Source organism: Triturus cristatus, chromosome 1_2 (genome assembly GCF_964204655.1).
Source record: "Triturus cristatus chromosome 1_2, aTriCri1.1, whole genome shotgun sequence".
NCBI lineage: Eukaryota > Metazoa > Chordata > Amphibia > Caudata > Salamandridae > Triturus > Triturus cristatus.
The window spans coordinates 317,504,027-317,525,657 of record NC_140580.1 but is presented as its reverse complement, the minus strand read 5'-3'; the positions used below and the strand labels follow the sequence as shown (position 1 = coordinate 317,525,657).

At 43.1% G+C, this 21,631-nt stretch overlaps 1 protein-coding gene across 1 annotated transcript in view; it reads right to left on the bottom strand.

The window, feature by feature from the left end:
- ADAMTS14 (ADAM metallopeptidase with thrombospondin type 1 motif 14) overlaps positions 1–21,631 on the bottom strand; it is a 446,572-nt gene that overhangs the window by 45,127 nt on the left and 379,814 nt on the right. Inside the window, exons 15-16 of the mRNA XM_085603877.1 lie at positions 5,936–6,019; positions 751–914 (exon numbers count right to left, since the gene is read on the bottom strand). Coding sequence (XP_085460003.1) covers positions 751–914; positions 5,936–6,019 — 248 coding nt within the window. The remainder of the gene's footprint in view (positions 1–750; positions 915–5,935; positions 6,020–21,631) is intronic.

Below are 21,631 nucleotides of genomic sequence, written 5' to 3'. Positions count from 1 at the left end.
TTCATAATACACCATTCTAACCGAAACCTCGCTAATTATATGCGTCTGTCCATATAAATCTCAAACTTCCTAGTGCTCTCTACTGTAAGGTGGGAACTAAGAGTGCGAGGAGAAGACACACAAAGAGTTAAAAGTGATGGAATACTGTCTCCGCAAAACTTAAGCTCTGCCTGCCAGATTTTAAGAGGGGTGGACCTTCATTATGTTAGTCACATAATCTCCTCCATCTCCATCACTGACATAGTTCTCCATCATCCCAACAGAGTAAGGGCCATCGGAGGTTTGGCCATTAGACCACCCACCCGATTTAGAGTGGGCGGTCAAATAGCCAGTTTTGACTGTCCTTCACTGCCTGGTAAAATCTGGCTGTAAGAGGCTGTGAAAACTGCAAAATAACCCCACATCATGAGAGATATCTCCTATGGTGTAGGGATCATTCACTTTTGTGTTTTAAAAAACAAAATCCCTCTTTAGGACAGAAGGATCATGATTCTAAAGCCAGGCCTTTATCAGAAGAGCTGCTGGTCTTACATAGACCTAGTCACATTTCAAGAAGGCTATGTGAAGACTGACGTTCTGTTGAAAGGTGTATTTTGCTCTTGTGTGTTCAACTCAAATCTTACGTATCATCTAAATCACATTAACCTGCCTTAAATCTATGTTTTGCACATGTAGTGTAATACAAATCTCACACCAGATCATGCCTTATTGAACAGATTAAGATGATACCACTTACCAAAAATTACTTACCAAAATGGCAATGGTTTCATGTAAAGGCCCACTAGTTTTCAGACTCTCTTTGTCATTCTCAATGGTGTATTCCCACTCCAGGCCCACCTCTATGAATGTTTTGGCCTTTACGTCTTTGCTCTTTGAATTGAGGATGAAGTTGCCTGTGGCCTGGTTCTTGACAGCTGTGAAAGGATAGCTGAATGGATTATTTATCAGAATACAATTTCTAAAAACAAAAGAACTGGCACTAGAGTATGCTGCTATGCTTTATTTCAATTATAACATGTCATTAACAAACTGGATTTACATAAAAAGAAGATGTGAACGGTAGAGGATTGTCACATCAAATATTGTTCATCATTAGGTGATTTAATCAGGGAGAGTGCATGTGTTTTTGTATACATACAGATATATAAATGTGTGTGTGTGTATTTGTAAATGTGTGTTGTGTACATATGCATGCCTTGGAATGCTGTAACTAAGGATTTCCCCCTCACATGGCCAGCTTGGCACAGCGGCAAGCTTTTGAGGGAAAAACGCAAACGTCAAATTTTTCAAAGTGCATTACTGTTACAGTTGTTAATGCAATTCACAAATTAATCGCAAATTATCGTAAGCTTACATACTGAACTTGTCTGTCTGAAACCTTTGGCATAGAACACATGTCGTATGATGAACATGTTCTTCTATATTAGTGGCAGCTATGGGTATCGGGTGAGAATGTATCAGACTGTGGTGCATGTTCCCCCATTTCCATTTCAGGGGTTGGCAGATCCTTGTTGGTGCCATCTATGTAGTTGCAGCAAGACAGCAAAGATTCTTAGAAGGAATTTGGACTCATTACTCATGAATATTGAAGGTGCATGATACTACAAATCCTAAAGACATCAGGCAGTTCCCAACTGATACATCATGTACCGCTGATGCACTTTGTGCCATAAACTTTGATTCAAACCAAAACTGGAGATCTCTGCTCTATCCTGTAAAAAATGTGGTCTGGTTTACATGACCATTCAGTTCTAATTACGAAGTATAAGGAAGGCTTTTATCAGGTAAATAGCAACCGGAATCACATCTCATTTTTAGGCCTCGCCTGCGATGGAGCATGCCCTGATGCGCTCTTGCTTACGAGAGATATTGTATGCAACAAGGGGCTTGCAATCTGCCCATTGCTTAACATTCATTGTCTTCATTGTCACTCTTATTTGCTGCCTTCTAATTGGCCAGTGTATGATGGCTTTACTTCTCTTCTTTCAGCTGGAGTATAGATCAGCTTGATTCAGCTTTATTGCTAACCTTCCACTGATCATGCTGTGATTGAGTTACTACTTTTATTGTTTCTTCTTCCCTGTCATTCTTGTTGAACCTCTTGCAATTTGTAGCTATGTTGAATCTGCCACACACTCTTTGAAGAAGCCCTGTTCTCCTTTGTAATGGATGTTTATTGTGACAACACGTTATCTGCTTTGATTGTGACAGTAGATGTTATCTGTTTCCATTTGTATTTAGACTACAAAATGGACAGATACGCAATTACTTTCTATATGTGATAGGATTTTTGGCAAAATGTCATATTTGTTTTCTTTTTTACTCATGGGGAACATAACTGATTTGCTCAGAATCACTGAGGTGTCGCAACCAGAACTAACAAGGATTGACAAAGCCAAAAGGTCTCACCTTTGAGCCTATTGGATCTGTCATTGCCTTTTGTTCATGCTGTATATGAGCATGACTGCTGTGCAGCATGGCTAAAAAGAATGATGATTATGATGCATTCAGTGCTAATGCACTTTAAAAGCACATTAGCCCTGGCTGTGTCATTGTGCTTTTTTGAATTAGTTTTAGACACACTGCTGCCGTACAGCACGGCTACTAAACATTGCCAAAGCCAATAGCTCTTATAGGCGAGACGTATTGGCTTTGCCAATTCTTGTTTTCACGACTAAAATAATGCTAGTATAATGTAATAATGTTATGCATTGCTTCCATAAGATACCTCTGTTGCTTACACCAGATTCTAAATGTGGCAATTCACTGATATGACGTAGCAACAGTTTATTACAAACTCATTACCCACTGTTGCTATGTAGTAAAGAACATCCAGGCCAGGCTGACAGGGCTGACTTGGAGCCTGTCAGCACAGAGCATCTGTTCTGCTTTGACTGAAAGCAGAAAACACAGCTGAAGGAGGAGGAAGGATGGCAGGAATGAGTGGTGGTGTGTTGGGTATTCTTTTCACATTTGTGTCAGGGAGGATAGGTCATGTTAAGTATGGTTCCCCCATTACTACTCTACCCATGTGTAGCACTTGAAAGCAGTGGCAGGGGAGTTCGGGTGATACAAATCACGAAATTATAGATAAGTAAAAAGTTAATTACAGGAATGCTTTTCACCTCAGGGCTCTGATGGACGTCATAGGCAATTCTGTGATGTCCCTCAGAACACCTTGGTGACAAACATCTCTGTAATTCACTGCCTATGTCTAAAATTTGACAAACAATACATGGGAGCCTGCAATCCCTGTATAAAAGAAAATCTTTAATGTCCTTATAAACATTACATTGTAAGTGCCTAGTCACCTGTGATACAGAAATGATGTAGCTGCTCAACTGTAATAAGTTAGTAATGTCATAGTGTCTACTGTCAAAGCCAGCACCTAAGGTAATAGCATAATTACAGTTTCAGTTTAAATGATAATAAAAACTACCATTTTCTTTTTCTAAACCATTTTCTAAAAATGAACAGAAAAAAGCTATTTATGTCAACAAGTTATTTTTTTGCATGCTATAGATTATAACAGGAAAGATAGAGACACTCTGTGCACGTTTCTTCGTATTCTCCACCGACAGTATATATTTAATCTGATTTACATTAAACAGATTCAATAATATCTTTTAGCAGCAAATTACCAGCTGCTCTTTTTCACACCACATATTCTGATTTTAGTCTTCATGTTGGCAACCATACTATCTCATTCATATGAAAGAGCAAACCACCAAGAATTTAAGTGGTTTGTGAGAAGGGTAATGGTGTGACCTTGTATTATGCGGATTAAAATACCCCATCTACTGCCTTGTTCCTCTTTCTGGAACTCCTCAGTGACTTGCAATATACTTATAATGTACAGCAGAGAGTACTTTATCCTAGATATACTTGGCTAATAATCAATATAGTGCACACCAGAAAATTAGTTTTGTTTTTTGGACCTTTAACTTTAGGTTATGCTCCCATTTCAATGGTGCACCTTGTTCCAACTTTGTTTTTAAATGAAAGGCAGACAGAGTCTTGCCATGGTACATGATGCAGTGAGTGGTTAGGCCACTCGCTTATTTTACTGGCCCGAGGTTCTTTCATTATCATGCATGTTGAAGCTGAAATGACAAGCTAATTGTTCTCATGCCCTCAGTCCATCAATTATGTGAGTGATGCTTGAAATTTATTTAACATACACCACTGATGACTCTACGCAAGAACCACTAAAACTCTATGAATTGTTTTAATTCATCTCAGTATTCATTCCTGTAGCCCATACAACAACCACAGCAAAAGACTTGGAGACACGGCTGGTGAATATCTCTCTCTCTCTCTCTCTCTCTCTCTCTCTCTCTCTCTCTCTCTCTCTCTGTCTCACTTAATATCTCTCTCTCACTCTGGCTCTCCCTCAAAACAACAAATTCACTAACTGGCGAGATCCTCTAAAGTTCAAACAAATAGTAGAGAAACGTTTATGTGTCTTTCCATAGCACAACACGATAATTGTGCTTGGGGCAATAACTACCCAGTTATTTGACAAATGCAATGCTCTTTTCTTCAATCTTCACACAAATGCATAAATCAAATACAAAAAAATCCGGAACCTTCCGCTGAGCTGGTTTCTCAAAGAAGCCCCTGTGTACTTCAGTGGCTATCTATCGACGTTCGACTACAGTTTTAAATAAGAGGCATCTCATGCAAATGCATTGTTGGCCTAACTCCATTAAACCTAACAGACAAAATGGAACTCAATGCCTCCATGTGTCTGCTTGCAGATTCAAGAGCTTACTAACCCCCTGAAGCAGACCTTTCTTGTTCTATACCCTACCCACAGTTCTGATTCTAACTTACACTGAAATGTATGTCTCACTTTGGACTGTCCCTAAAGACAGGGAAGATGGACATGATTAATGAAAGGCGCAACCTGGATTAAGACAACTTTTGAAACACATTATCTGGCTTAAGAATCTCCCAGTACTGTTTTAAACTAGACAAAATCCTTACAAAATAACATGTTTTCAGGATATGAAAGTCCTAAGGCAGCCTCAAAGAAGGACCTAAGATCCTGAGACAACCCCCTGACTTAAGACAATTCTAGAGTCTTGATTTGTCTATCTGGCTATGTTTACTCCATCATAGGTACGATAAAAATAGATGTGGCCTTATGATGGATATTCCTTATATAAAAATGTTGGGCATTGAAAGGCCTACCACACTGCCCTGGTAGGTAGCACCTCTCTTCGCCCAGGACCTACCTTCATACTATACCCTTAACCCCTTCTGTGCCACGCCCTTTCCCCCTCCTGTGCCGGGCGTTTTATTAGTGGGTGGGGTTCATGACGAGATAGTCTCGTCATGGGCACAGCGCGACCGTGCTCCATGACGAGACTATCTCGTCATGGGCACTGAAGAGGTTAAACCCTCCACCTCAGTACACATCGGAGTACCCAAATTCTATTCTGGCTTTGATAAAATGAACAAGCGATGGACACATTTCTACCTGATTTGAATGATTCAGAAGGTGGGTTGAGATCGTAGTCTAGGACCTGAATCAAAATACAAAGATTTTATTGATGTTACCATTCACTGGTATAAAAATAATTATTGATGTAATTCAATCAATGATAACTGGAACTCTCATCTCACAAGATGCACTACTCTTGGCCTGGCTAAAACAAGATGGTGGCTTCAGAATAGTCCTCAGCAGTCCAGTGTCTATTTTACTTTCACAGAGACCAATTTCAGAATTCACTGTTCCCTAATTGTACCTTATTAGTGTACCTAGGAGAGCCCATATGTGTAAGCTCACCAACTGATTGCTCTCTTGATATACCCAGGATTTACAAGAAACCCAATCCAGCACTTCCCACCATCACTTGATTTATGGAATTCAGAGTGTAATAACAGTTACCTTACGGAGGACATGATAGTCACTCATTGCCTCACTTACCAATGGTGTGAGCAGAGACCTCCATTTCTTCTATATGGATATGCCTGGCACCTGCTGGAATTTCAAACATTTTCAATATTCCCGCTAAAAACATAAAAAAGAAAGTACTCATCATCACACCTTTATCGTCAAACATTTCAAATAAATTACTAAAAGGTTTGCTTGAGATGCTTGGAATACAACTGTGGCTAGTCAGGTGTAAAACCCGTGAAGAAATTACAGTTTGTACTATTTTTTGTAGCTCTATGAAACTTGCTTACTTAAACATTATTTAAAATATGTAATGTATGCTATTTTTGGTAATTGCATTTCTCACAACAGCACTATAAATTTCTAATGGGAAAATAGTGGAAAACAGTATACTTGCACAAAATAAGACTATTTTATAAGGCCTCGTTCTAATCACAATTAAAAGAATGCAGCAACCACCACAAGAAAATCTTTAAGGTTGTAAACATATGGCTAGCTCTTTATAATAGATAACCACCCGCTATTGTAGAGTAATACCCAATATTTGTAAAAACCTTCAAAAATAGGACATTTGAGATTCCATGGCAGCATCTGTTCATGTCAAAAACAGTCACCCTTTCTACTAACATGAGCAACAGAAAGCTGTCACTGCTATTACACCAAGCAGCAACGCTTTGGAGTGCACAGTAACTTCTATAATTAAACCAACTTCAACATTGATCCACCCAAGTTCAACCACAGGATAAGTCAAGTAATCCAATGTGTTAGACTAGTTGTACTATGAGTCTACATTACAATTACTGTCATAACTGTTATTATTAATGACCTGTCAGAAGCGAGCTATACTGTTTGCAAAACAATTGTATGCGCTATTGTGCATAAAATGTTTGTAATTTGGGAAAATAACGCGCAAAAAAAAAAAAAAAAGTAATCCAATGTTCAGAAATCCTTCCTTTGCATCACAAAGAGGTTAGGAAACACGGCCAGTCTTCTGACAGGGAGACAGCCTGGAATTTGCAATGGGGTACACACTGACCAAGGTTATATGAAAGATAGATAACAGTGATTCATGTATCATCGCCCTGCTTAAACCTAACGAAATATGTGACACTGTTGGTCATTGCTTGTATGTTGAGTTCTTGACTTGTTCTACTCCTTCTAACAACATAAATGAATCAAAACAAAGACACTTGTCCTGGTGCCAAACAGAGCTATCTTGAGGTCTAACAGATCTCTTATGGTGCGCAGTCTCTACACAGAGCCAAATGGATTGACAGCTGGCCTTCTGCAGTTCACCAGTATACAGATAACACGAATGCAGCACTTTAAAATATTATTCACAAAAAAATCACCCTACACTTACAAATTGCCTGGGAGAAATAGATAGCCATATTTCAAATTAGAACCCAGACCTAACCCCCAAAAGCTAATCTCCTTCAAATCTAATTTCCAAGGTTGTCTACCAGTATTATCAGGAAATAGAATCTCTCCCACACTTATCACCAATGAAATCTTCTTTAGCTTCAAGAATAACCATGAACAGCAATATGACGTTTACAAGAAAACTACACTAACTGAAGCACAATTTCACCTCTAACTCCTAAGAAAAGAAAGCACAGCCCGGCGAATGACCAACACACAAAGGTGCAAACACTAATGTTGTCCTCACGAGCAGATGCGGTGGTCTCACCATCCTGCTGCAGGAGGTGGCCCATGACAAACTATGTCAGTGCTGCCCTTCTGATGGATGTCAACTGAAGCAGATTTGCTTTGGCCCTATACGGTGGTGCAGCCTGCTGCAACCAGCTGGACCTCAAGAACCTGTCTGTTAACATGACAACATACCCTAGTCCCTTATACGGAAGCATTCAGTGTATCGAAGACAATTTGCATCCCTGAGAAGGCTGTCCAACACCACCCACTGAGATACCTGGTAATGATGCTCACAGTTTTAGAAAGATGACAAACTCACTTAGCACAAAACATACTTTGATTACTTATTCAGAAATTAAGGAATACGTCAGCAATTTTCATCAGGCAATGCCCAAAAAGCTGTAACTCACTTCCTACAGCTTTCTAAATGTATAAACATTGCAGTTTGTTATCAATACATGTGCTCAAAAGCGATGTTTTGCAAATACGAAGCCCAAAGATGGAAAGAGACCTTGAATATTTCTGGAGAACAAAAAAACTTAAGGAACCCTGTTCTGGAGGATGTTTTCAGATGGACCTTGCCAGATCCCATTCTGGAGGCCAGAGGCCAGGCAGGGGCTACTGAGTTTCAACCATGGTGATTGGTCATTTGTCAAATTTGTCCTGGGGCCCTTCCTACTATGGGTCTACAAACTGGGTCAAATACAACTCTTCCCGCTCTTGCCTCTCAGGGTAGCAACGGCGAGCAGTCACAGGCTTTTCAGGAAGGCTGAATGGGGTGCACGAGCTCAGAACCGAACAATCAGCCAAGAGACACAATAACCCCAATGTCCAGACCAGTGCTTGTCTTTTTAAGAAATTAAAGCATTTCTAATCACACAGCAGGACAAACTACAACACTATTTAATCCAGTATACAGGAAAGTGATCCTGGTTACAATTCTCCCTTGTGGCACTACACTTGTTATTTTCCACTTTACTAATACCATCCGATGACCCTTTGATAGCTAGTCCCCCAAGAAGGCAGTAGCATGAATGCAGATAATCTTAGATGTAGAGTGAATTACCCCAAAAGTTAAATGTGCTCTTGGTTCATGTTGATCAAGGTTCTTACCCATGGTTGTAAGTTGGGTAATGAACTAATTTTTCACCCCTTACCTGAGCAGATGCAGTGGCTTCACCATCCTGCTGCAGGAGGTGGCCCATAGCAAGTGAAGACAGTCTCAGGGGCTCTATAGAAGGCCAGGCGTAGCCTGCATCTCAATACACGTGGCCAAGTGTCTCAGTACAGTGGTGTACAGAGCCCTTATGCTCACGTGCTGGTGCAGGCCCAGATGCTATGGCTCTATCTAGCCACACAATGAGATTTTGCCCTGATTTGGCAGCTCAGCTGAATCAGGTAAAGCCATGACTGGGAAGGCACATTCACGATGACAGTTGTAGCTCTAATTGGGCCAGTGCAGTCCCCATGGTAGTTATAGCCACACTTAGGCTGATGCAGTCAGTACTGCAGTTGTAGCCCAACTAGGTCAACACAGGCAGTTGCACCCCAGATCAGACCGATACATGTAGTTGGAGCCCTGTTTTGGCCGAATCTCTCACAAGTGTTTGGAGAGGTCCCTGGCAGGAACCTTTTCTGAGAAACCAGGGGGAAATTAAAGCATTTCTAATCACACAGCAGGACAAACTACAACACTATTTAATCCAGTATACAGGAAAGTGATCCTGGTTACAATTCTCCCTTGTGGCACTACACTTGTTATTTTCCACTTTACTAATACCATCCGATGACCCTTTGATAGCTAGTCCCCCAAGAAGGCAGTAGCATGAATGCAGATAATCTTAGATGTAGAGTGAATTACCCCAAAAGTTAAATGTGCTCTTGGTTCATGTTGATCAAGGTTCTTACCCATGGTTGTAAGTTGGGTAATGAACTAATTTTTCACCCCTTACCTGAGCAGATGCAGTGGCTTCACCATCCTGCTGCAGGAGGTGGCCCATAGCAAGTGAAGACAGTCTCAGGGGCTCTATAGAAGGCCAGGCGTAGCCTGCATCTCAATACACGTGGCCAAGTGTCTCAGTACAGTGGTGTACAGAGCCCTTATGCTCACGTGCTGGTGCAGGCCCAGATGCTATGGCTCTATCTAGCCACACAATGAGATTTTGCCCTGATTTGGCAGCTCAGCTGAATCAGGTAAAGCCATGACTGGGAAGGCACATTCACGATGACAGTTGTAGCTCTAATTGGGCCAGTGCAGTCCCCATGGTAGTTATAGCCACACTTAGGCTGATGCAGTCAGTACTGCAGTTGTAGCCCAACTAGGTAAACACAGGCAGTTGCACCCCAGATCAGACCGATACATGCAGTTGGAGCCCTGATTTGGCCAAATATCTCACAAGTGTTTGGAGAGCTCCCTGGCAGGAACCTTTTCTGAGAAACCAGGGGGACCCTCAGCAATACGGACCACTACTGGCTTCGCTCTCAGGTAGTCCGCATCATCTGAGTGTCCCTCAGTCTCTGGGAGCTGCTGGGTCTCTCTGTCCTAGAGAGTCTCTCCTCCTGTAAGGCCTGGCAGACTCTATTCCTCTCTCAGAAGGCATAGAGGCTTCTAGGCACCAGGCAGACCCTCCAACCCTTCAGCATGAAGTGCAAGGGTCAGTGATGTCCCCTCACTTCACGGAGACTGGCTGTCAGGCAGACACCAGCCCTAGTCACCCAACAGTCCTCACGTACTCTGCAGACCACTCCTTTATTTGGTTATAAATGACTTGGAAATGGAACCAAGTGGTCTGGGTTGGGTCCCAATTTACTATACATTTCCCAGACAGAAGCTATAGATGTGCCACGTCCAACTTCTAAACCATATTCGGATAATTGTCCTTCTCCTTAAAATCTCCATCTCAAGCTGCTGTCCAGATACATCCTTTGTGTAAGCTGGTAGTGCTGGGGCTCATTACAAACTGACGCACCCACAACATGAGCACAATGAAGTGTGCGGTTTCTGAACATGCCTGACATCAGTCTCGCTGAAGCAGCAATCAGAGATAGACAAAAGGGCAGGCCTAGAAACGTCCTCTCCTTGCACAACAAAAAATGCAGTCCCACTCCTTACCTCTACCATCAACCAAATGGCGGTGCTCGGGGAGAAGTAATCAGCAGCATATTGCTAACAGCATTGCAAGTCCTAATTAAATTACCAAAGGTCTCCATTCTCCTCAATTTAGTGTCTGGATCTCCATCCTCCAGTACAGAAAAGAGGCAATAGACTTCCACTGTCAAGGGTAGCTGCCCTTATCTTGCGCTGTGCCAAACCAGGGTTATCCAAATTAAATCTTCTTGCTTGAGTACTCAGGTTCACTCACACTCAGAGCCTTACCATTGCTCACGTGCTACACACACACACAAACACTACAGACACACATGCACTCAACATACACACAAAATGCAAGCACATCCTGGCCCTACCTATAACAGAAGAACTTTACACAAGAGTGGGCCTTAAGTAACACTCTCAGTAACACACTATCAATCTAAAAAACAAGGTATGCTGCCACGACCGCCTTATACATGATACCTAGAACAGGGACAATGATCTTCTGTCCACTGTGAGGACACATTTGGTCCTCCTCTCCAGGTCACAGGAGCGGTACAAGAGTTTGCAAAATCTAAGCAGGCCTAAACCTCTGTGTACACACTAGATTAAAATGATCCTAGGACCAAAATAAAAGTCAGGATACCAGTTATACATTTAGGAGACATTTCCATACCAACAATCCTGTTTCCTTATATGTTCACAAATTAATGGCATTCCCATAATGTCCTCTTCATCCTGGCAAACATCCTTCATGTCAGGAACATTCCCTATAGTTCATTCCTCTAGTATCACAGAGATTTGTTAGTACCAGTTAATGGAGTCAAATCCTCCATAGCCCCCCTATTCTTTCTCCCTGATCACCCTTTTTTCTTGTTTGTGGGACACCAATGACCCACCCATAAAACTCCCTCTTTTCTCTCCTCCTCTCTTCATCTCTCTTGCTTTACCCATGTTGGCATCTACTTCCATTTTCTTTAAATGTTTTATATTAGTCCTAATATCGTACCTATTCTTATACTCTAATATTTGTACTCTAACAATGTCCTAGAACCTCTACCCCAACTATTCGAATAAAATAGTATGGATAAGTTGAATTAACTGATAGTTTTAGATACCTCTGTGTTTACCAGTATCTACATTTTACTACTTGCCAATAGCCAAATTGGTTGTAAGACAAAGACACCAAAATACGTGTAAGAGAATGTAACACACACAGACATTTGCTAAAAGTAAGAGAGACTAATTAACCCCACTTGGATGCAGAAAATGTAGGATTTGTGATTGCAAAATGCAAAGCAATTCACGGAATTGGGTATTGCAGATTACACAACCATTCACTTACGCCATGTGCATGGTTAACTTGATTAAAGGAGGGCTAGTAAGACATCTGGATAAAAGGTAAATGTCCCATCAGCTCTCCACTCTGATCCACTGCCTCATTATAAGACTGAAGCAATATTTGTTTTGCAAAGGTAAAGCCACCACTGTGTCTGCCATAAGGGTACACTATTTTGCTAGACGTGATACTGCTGGTAATGGTGTTGGGTCACGTTACCGATTTAGGTTGGCAGGTTGTGTCTCTTTTGTACTTCACCGCCAGGTGGACTGTAGCTCTCAAAATGACCCTGGCACTCCTCAAGGCTCAGAGAGGGTGTTTATCTGTTCTTGATGGCGAGGTGATGTCCTTATGTGGAATGATAGGGGACTGAGTAACTGTCACAAGTCGAGGCAGGTCCTTGCCCACTTAGGCATAATATATACATTGGGACAAGAGACTCACTTGATCAAGTGCCCTGGGAAACATGTTGCATGCAGATGGAGTGCTTTTAGGGTTTTTTTGTTTGTTGCTTTATATTCTGCTTGTTCTAGGGGTTGCCATACTCCCCTAGCATAGTACACTATTTCATCCACTGGAAGTGACTGTTGATGTTGAGGCTCATTGCATGATATTGCATTGGCCTACTGAGCAGTGCACCTCACTACTGTTCACATATTCCAAGTCAGACACAATGACAGCCCTTTGTTTATGAGGGCATAGCAGCAGAGTATTTTCATCAATCTCTGAGCATAACACTTTGGGATAGAGACTTTAATGTCACTGTGGACCCCAAATAAGTAGGTGGATTGCTTCCCACTGGTGCTCCATTTGCTGCTGTGATGGCATTACTGCAAATGTGGAAATTTCATGAACCTGAGAAAAATGACATATGACATCACTTATAACGTACAGTGGGATAGATGTCCTAGAGCACAAGGCTTTACCTTAAAGGCAATACAAGTGTGCCACCATGGACTGGAAGGTAAAGTCCAAGAATTAGAGCTATGAGATCCAGTCACGGTCGATCAGGCTATACTGGCTAACCTTATTTTCATACCGCAGGAAAACAGGAAGGAAGCGTTTTGAGAGGTCCAGTTCCTTGGCAAGTATGTCAACCAAACCATTGCCAATCCCCTGCTTCACATCTCCCAAGCAGGCTTCATAGCAAGCTCCAGCACTGGAACAACACCTGTACAAGTAGTTCATCATGTCCTCCTGTCTACAGACAAGGTTAGTCCTTCCCTTTTGATACTTTTGCACTTGGCAGCTGCATTCGGCATCATCAAACACCTTATCCTCATTCACAACCTGACATCTTGACTGAGATTCAAAAATTGCTGTGTGGTACCTGTTCAGCTAACACCAGCTCATGCAGGTGGGCACCTCGGATCTCAGAAGGGCTTCCTCACCTTCAGAGTGTCCCAGGGCTCTTACTCTCACCCATCATCTTTACGCTCAACATGGAGCTTGTAAAAAACCCACACACTGAAAGCAACTTAAAGATTTACTAGACTACCAATGGCACATAACTCCAAATGAAAGTCTCCTCTGATCTTCACATCCAGCACCTCAAACACTGCCTCTGCCTCATTCAGACTTAGATACCCAGCACCTGAAGCTCACCCGCACTAAAACCAGTTTCCATTTCACCAACAACAAACAACTTGTCCAAACCTGAATCAGCTATGTTGACCTGTATGGCTACATTTGCCAGCTATCAATCAATGCCAAGTCACTCTAATTCACCCCGAACACCATCCTTTCCCTCAAGGATCACTTCGCCAAGAAGATCAAGACCACAGATTACTAGAGCTCCTCTTTTAAAAAGTGAAACTGCGGCTCCTTGTATGTGATTTCAAAACGGCTAGTGACATACATGGAAACATTTTAGAGCAGGCAAGTGGGAGATTTTCGACATTTTGTCTGGAGAATGTATTTTCCCCACTGACTTATATTGAAACAGAGGCAATCTGCTTGAATCTGGTCTATTGGCATGTATGGTGACAATCAGAATTTCATTTTTGGCTGTATAATAACAGAGCACAAACAAAAACAAAGTTCTAAACTCTAGCACACAAAAACCGAGTTATAAATTCTGTTTTTCTTTGCGCTATGTAAAACTGCCCAAAAAAAAATGTCAAGGCCTGTCACAAACTCTAATCTCCCCTCGAAGAATTGAGGACAAAGCGCTAACCTTTGATGTCAGAGGCAATTCTTGGAGGGGGAGATTGGAGCGTGCATGACAGGTATAAGCATTTTATTTTTAGCCGTATTATTGTAAAACTGGGTTTCTGCATGCAGGAATTGGGAGGCTAGCCTTGAAATTGGTAGTCTCCCGCCTGAATCGGAAGGGTTGGCATGTATTTAAATGAAGCGCATGGCATCTGGATGGAGGCTATGCCTTGCTTCTGCTACTGGACTCCCAAGTACTGCACTAAAGTAAGGCAGTAAGGGCCCTACTTCCCATGCGTGCAGGCAACGCGCAGGTGCAGCCATGGGAAGCAAAAGCCACTTGAGAAAGGTCAAGGAAAATAGCGGTGTGGGAACAGTGAGTGACAAAGAGAGACTCTATGCTCCTTGCTAAGGATAAACTGAATCATGATAAGGCAGAGTCGGATATTAATATTAAATAAACTAGCCCCGATGCGGGAACTTAGGAAAAAAGCTATAACGGAGAAATGGTACACTCCCCATTTAAAAAATCTCAAAAGGGAATGTCAAAAACTTGAACATCTTTGGAGACAGTCCAAGGATAATGTAGCCAGATTAAATTATGTTTTTAATCGGAAACTGTATACCCTTGCCATTAAAAATGCAAAGAAAGATTATTTTACCCAGCGTATTCAAGAAAACAGTAACTCAGCTAAGGTACTGTTCAAAATAGTGAAGGAGCTCAGCAAGCCATCTAGCATCTCTCAAACACTAACACCGTCGGTTGAGGCTTGTGACCGTATTAGCACCTTCTTTGCTGAGAAAATTAAGATAATTTACTCGACTTTTACCCCCCCAACATGCTCACAGTAACAAAGATCAACCCCCCAATACTGTGATCATTACAGAAGCATCAACAGTCCCGCCAGACCCGGGAACTACTTCCCTTTTAAGTGGTTTTGAACCACTCTCAGTGGACGAGGTCTTAGTTGCCATGAATACAGTCAAATCCTGCTCCCCACTGGACCCCTGCACCCATTTTGTGTTTTCAAAGATTGCGGCCACGCCTTGCCCCTTGATCACACAACTTTTTAATAAATCACTAAGAACTGCCATCTTCCCTGATGCTTGGAAGCACGCTTCGGTGATCCCCCTCTTGAAGAAAGCCGGATCTGACATTCTCAATCCAGAGAACTACAGACCCATCTCCCAGCTTCCTTATCTCTCCAAGGTTCTGGAGAAACTGGTCAATGTACAACTGACAAGGTATTTGGAAACCAACCTCCTCCTGGATCCCTCTCAAACGGGCTTCAGAGCTAACAACAGCACCGAGGCAACGTTGCTGGCAGTGTCGGACAGTATCAGATCCTCCACAGATCAAGGTGGGGCAGTGGCACTGATTCTGCTTGACCTGTCAGCGGCGTTTGATACGGTATCCCACAATTGCCTGTTGAACATACTTCGGAGCAAAGGAGTTCAATCCACTGCATTGAGCTGGCTGCACTCTTTTATGAGCAACCGCACTCAGGCAGTATATACGGGTCAGTTCCATTCAGTTCCATTCCAGCCCTAATTCCATCAGCTGCGGGGTCCCCCAGGGTGCCTCACTGAGCCCCACCCTTTTCAATGTCTATATGTCATCTCCTGCCAACATTGGAGGGAAATGGGGCATTGGCATCTGCTCTTATGCGGATGACACGCAGCTGATGGTGGCCTTGGATGAGAAGCCTGATATCACTAAAACCTAATTACAAGACTGCCTCTCAGAAATGGCCCAGTGGATGCATTCACACTGCCTAAAGTTGAATGTAGGAAAATCTGAGATTCTTTTATTTGGTGGCGCCAAACGGGTGTGGGATGCCTCATGGTGGCCACCCTCATTGGGTTTGGCCCCCACTCCAAAACAACATGCCAGGAACCTGGGGATCATCATGGATGACGCCTTGTTTTAATATATATTTAAAAAACGTACTTTGGCGCCTGGTCCAGTGACTCGGCTCCTGCTCTCCTCCTCAAACTCAAGGAGCAGCAAGCACAGCCATGCCCCAATGACCAAACACAATGCTGCATAAGTAGCGGGTTGATTGGTAAGCACCCAGGCTCCCCTGACCAATCACAATGCTGCAATTCAGCATTGTTATTAGTCTGAGCGTCCTGGTTCAAAGCTTAGCCAGGGAATGGGGGCCTGGGTATGGTCTCCAAACTGGCTGTAATGCAGCCTGCATGGAGAACAGGGAAAGTGCGCATGACTGTTTTGGGCGACCCGAGAGGGCCGGCTAAACAGTCATGTGCACTCAGAAGTGGGCAAACCACTCCTCCTCTGCCCTGCTCTGAGAGCAGAGCAGCCCCCCCGCATGCAAAGCAGCACAAGCATTAAATGATAATAATTCAAAGTTATTATCATTTTATGTTTCTACTTTGCACTGCCTGCTTAAAAGCAGTGGGGAGACGCTCCTCCGTCATAGTGGAGGAGCCGCCACTCTGGTTCGGTTCAAACAGGTAATTTAAGACTAAAGACAGAGTAAACAGGCAGGTCAGGCATGGCAATGTCCTATCTAAGGCCTAGAAATGCGCCCCAGCCATTTTTTTTATTTACCAATGGATCGGTAAATAAAAAAGATATATCAGCATTAAGTAGGGTGAATGCTCTTTTATTTGGCAATCAGAAGGCAAGGCAGCAGTTTTGGCACTCACTACAAAAAGTAAAATTGTGAAAAAATATGACCGTGAGGAAGGGAGGGCAATGTAGGAGCGTGCTGGGGTAACAGGTGGGGGGATGGGAAATGCTCGAAAGAGAGAGAGAAAGAAAGAAGGTTGGGGAAGAAACACCAGAGGGAGAAAATAGCACAAGATAGAAACACACAGGCAAGAGCAACAGAGACCATGGGGAATGAAGCACATGAGACAGCAACAAAGAGCACTGAGTGAGAAGAGCACATGGATGAGAGCGAGTCACGTGGAGTGGGGAGGTGGAAGAGAAGCACACAAGAGAGGCAGCTGTAAAACACATGCACTCTGATGGAGTGTTAAAGGAAAAAAGTAGTTTCATAAAGTGAGCAGTGGAAGGATATAAGTAAAGAGGTGTGCACCAGGGGAGAAAAAAACAGAAGATGGACAAGGCAAGCCATCAAATAAGAAGCAATCAAATCAGAGTGACAACAAACCCAACCAACGGTAAGCAATGGGTGGGCTTTAAGATCAATGTAAGTTCTTGATAAGCTGACTGTAGGTCTTTTTCAACCAGATGGCTTTGCTGTGCTGTATGATAGGCTCGACCTAAACAACAGCCCAACAGACCTTAAATAGACCCATGAAAAACAAAATACAGGCACACACATTCCTAAAAGACCAGCCTTTGTGGTACTTGCAAACTGCACTTTAAGACAAGCTGAGCCTGCTCTGAATGCAGCATGTTTTTAATTGTCTGCCCAGATGTTAAATGATACAGCACAGGTGGAGCTATAGCACCCCTTTCACTACTGAGCTTTGATCACATAAGATCCCTTTCTTCTAATCATCATGAACCGGCTCACAGAGAGTGTCACACTTATTCTAAAATTTCAATAAGACACGGTAGTCTCTGAAATCTCTATCGAGGTGCCTGTCTGAGGACATAGTCGAACTCCTCAGTGCTCCCGGTTCCTGCAGAGCTTTCTGAGTAGAAAACACAGGCCACAGCTGGTTTGTTCCCAGCAGTGCTTGACCAGTTAGTGACACAACGACAGTCCCAGACTTCTCATGAGACAGCTTTTGCTGGGCACATTTACAAGCCGCCATTTTCCCCATATGCATTATCTGCAGAGCGCCATGTTTGAAACTGAAGCGCGCATGTTTACAGGTTGAGCATCTTCTTTTTCTTAAGAGGGACACAGTTTTCAGACGAGTATATAGAGAAGTGATGCTCCTGCGTGCTGTGACAGACCCTGAAATGCAATGTTTAAAGCGTTTCATGAATTCCTCTGGGGTATTTTGAAAATGATACAGAAAAATGCACCATTTGTCACCATTTTCAACAACTGTTTCTTTGGATAAAAGAAGGAGCAACCCCTCCTGTACCCCGATTCAATCTGGGGCGGGTTAGGGTGCTTGCTATTCTCACTTGCCTGGTGCATTGTGGGTCTGCAATTTATGCAACATCAATTTCAAAGGGTACCAGGCACTACTGGTTTGGGGGCGGTGAGACAGGGACAGCGTGTACTATTTTATCTGCCGTTTGGCGGGAGGAGAGGAAGAATTCTTATTCTCAGGAAGTTAATCTTATCTGCTGTATTACGCATTCGTGAGTGATACATATATTCAGTCCTTAATTTATAAAACAATGAGTGCTTGGGCCCAAAAATTACTGGGGGTGCCTAAAACCAAGGCTGCGTAGTTTTGCCTCTTTCTTTCACCACCAGACACACTCAGGCGCGCAATGCCCATAGGGCTAAAAGGGCTTCAGCCCCCCCCCCCGTCATGTGTCTCAGCTTGGGCTGGGTAGTGTCTGGAGTCTTATCTCCGGCAGGACCGAGTTTTTTTACAGGTCTTTAAAGTCCATTTGCATATTTACATACCTTTGTAAACTGGTGACCGAGGCTTAGGTTTTTTAATGCCTCGCTATCCCGCAGTCTTTTTCCCCGTAGGGAATTACAACGCGGTCGTTACAACAACCTCGTTGTAATTCCGCATACCATTACCCCGCAAGTCGTAACAACGACTTGCGGAGGAGGGGTGCTGGATGTTGGAATAGTCTAAATTGATATTCCAACTCCAGTCTGCGCAGACATTAGGGAAGGTGTTGGATTTTAAATCCAACACCTTCTCCCCCCTCCGCACGTCGTTGTTCCAACTTGCGGAGTAATGGTATGTGGAATTAAAACGCGGTCGTTGTAAACGTTGTTTACCGGTTCCCCAGTACCCCCTGAGCCCCTACACTGCCTATTCCTAACATTTGTATTTTACATTTACTGCTGTAGTGTGAGAATGCATTTCATGAAAAGGAATATAAAGTAGGGTTGCCAAAAGAAAAATGCCAGCCATGTGTTGTTTAAAGAGCCTGCGAAGGCCTCGTCTTGACACTAAATAGGGTTATAAATAAAAAGTATGTATTCACTTGGAATGTGACTTTTCTGTCTTTGTTCCCTTTAATTATCAGTCATGGATCATTCAGGCAGCCCTTGAACACAATTAAAAGTGTTTTCTATTTATGTTTGCTCTTCGAAGTATGCACAGATAAGTGCTGAAAATACGGTTATAGGTGACTGCTTACTTTTGTACCGTCTGGGACAACAAAATAATGAGCTGGCAACCCTAATCATAAGACTGGAAGTTTGTTGCAGGATCAGCACATTATTTATTTCCTCCACCTTCGATCCCTGATTAATGCCATAATAGCAATAGTCAATAACATGCTGAGTTACTTCAAGTGCCTGAGAATGCACCCTGCATTCAGACAACTCACTCCTCATTCTCACCCTTCACTTTCACGCTCACCCTGAACTCACAGCGATCACAATGTACTCACACTGATCACCATGCACTTACACCATTCACCCGCTCACTCTGCACTCACAATGCACTTGCGCTGTTCACCCTGTACCTCACCCTGCAGTCACACAAGCACACAAATCACCCTGCACTCATATGACACTTCACTCACCTATCCCCCTCACTGCTCAATCTGCAATCACACTCAAACAAGCCCATTACTAACCAGGCATTCTTTCGTCCTACTCTGCACTTACATCCGCACCCAAATTCATATGGTCACCTCACTCACCCTGCAGTCACTCCTCTTACCCTACTCTCATACTGTCGCATCGCTCACCATGCACTCACATGGGCACTCCTGCTACCCACACAGCACAGAGGGTTAATGTGCCTGCTACAAAGTACATGTACCATGCAGATCACAGAACTGAGTGTGAGTAAACTATGAGTAGCCCTATAGAAAAAATGAAATGTTTGTCACAAAGGTGCTATAGAGAGATGAAGTGCATTGTTTGTGAGTGGTAGTGAGGGAATTTACGGAGGAGGGAATGGGGGAGGGGCGCCAAAAGAGACTGTTGCACTGTGTGCAACCAGTGCTAGGGCCAGCCCTGGCTGGGAGTGTTAGCCCCCCCCCCCCCCAAGTTCAGGTCTAGTTGCGCCCCTGGACACACCCCACACCTTTACTTCACTATTGCAGGTTTTTTATGCTCCTGCTTTCTCTCTCTCTCTCTCTGCTCTAACGTCTTTCTCTTACCATTGCTTTCACTCAGTTTCTATTTTGTCTCTCTCCTCTCTGTGTGGAAGTCTGATGAGGAAAAGTACGTGCTTGTCTCAAGAAACGAGTACTGGTGGGCCCCACCTGCAAGCACCGGCTCAAATTAAGCACCGACTGCATACTTGTATTTATATAGCGTGTAGCATCGCAGAGGTTTTCATAGCATAAAACACCTATATAAAAAAAAAATCGCCCACTCCTCGTTTTTATGGTGTTATGTAATTGTGTTCCACAGTTGTGACTTCAAAATGACCCTTTGTCCAGAATTATCCTAGTGGCAGATGGCAATCATAGGGAGGGGGCTCAGTAGAAAGCTATGATCAGGTTGTATGGTGAAGCGAGAGCGGTCACAATAAGTCATAATAAAAAATAATTATGGCCTACGCCTGAGTGTTCCCTTTAACTCTGCCCCTCCCTCCCCCAAGTTACAGCCAGCAGGAATTCCTGTAACTCTGGGGAATGGAGGTAACAGGGAATAAAAGTAGACCCTGAAGATCCCCTAAAAAATGATTATTTACAAAGGGAATGGGTAACGCTGGTCCTGATTTCCCGTTAATTCCTCGTGCCTCCTCCACATTTCACCCTGCGGTCCCGGCTGCTTTTCTACACACTTTGTAGCTCTAATTGGGTCTGTAACAGTTGTTATCGGCCCGTGGAAATCAAACAGACACTTGTAATCGAGGCCTAAGTGATAATGAACATTGTCAACCCTGGGTAACTCCAGGGGGACAGTATCTCTGTGCACCCGACGAACACGTTGCTGATGGGAATTGCCTGGACATGGGTGAGGACACCACTGACTGACTGTAAAATGCATTTTACATCTCTGATGAGTATATAACTACACACTCTCGGTGTATATTACGAGATACATTGTTTAAAGTGATTGATTGCACGCCGGAATCAGGTCCATTAAACGCTATCATCAATGTTTCTCGGTTTCATTGGTAATATGTTTTGGAATGTTTATTTCTCCTTGACCAATGGGTGGGAAAGTATTCTATACCATCACATTATGATGATTGATAACACGAGTGGCCTCGAAAAATTGGCTACTTTCTTTGTGAAAATCAATAAAAAATGTTGTTTTTTTTAAAATTGAAAAATCAGGCCCTATCTCTGAGAAACTCAAAGTTATGAGTGGTGGCGGCAGCCTATGTGCGTGGTGGTGTGTTTGTGTGGTGTGTGTGTGGTGGCGGCAGCCTATGTGCTTGGTGGTGTGTATGCGGTGGTGAGATCCTATGTGTGTGGTGATGTGTGTGTGTG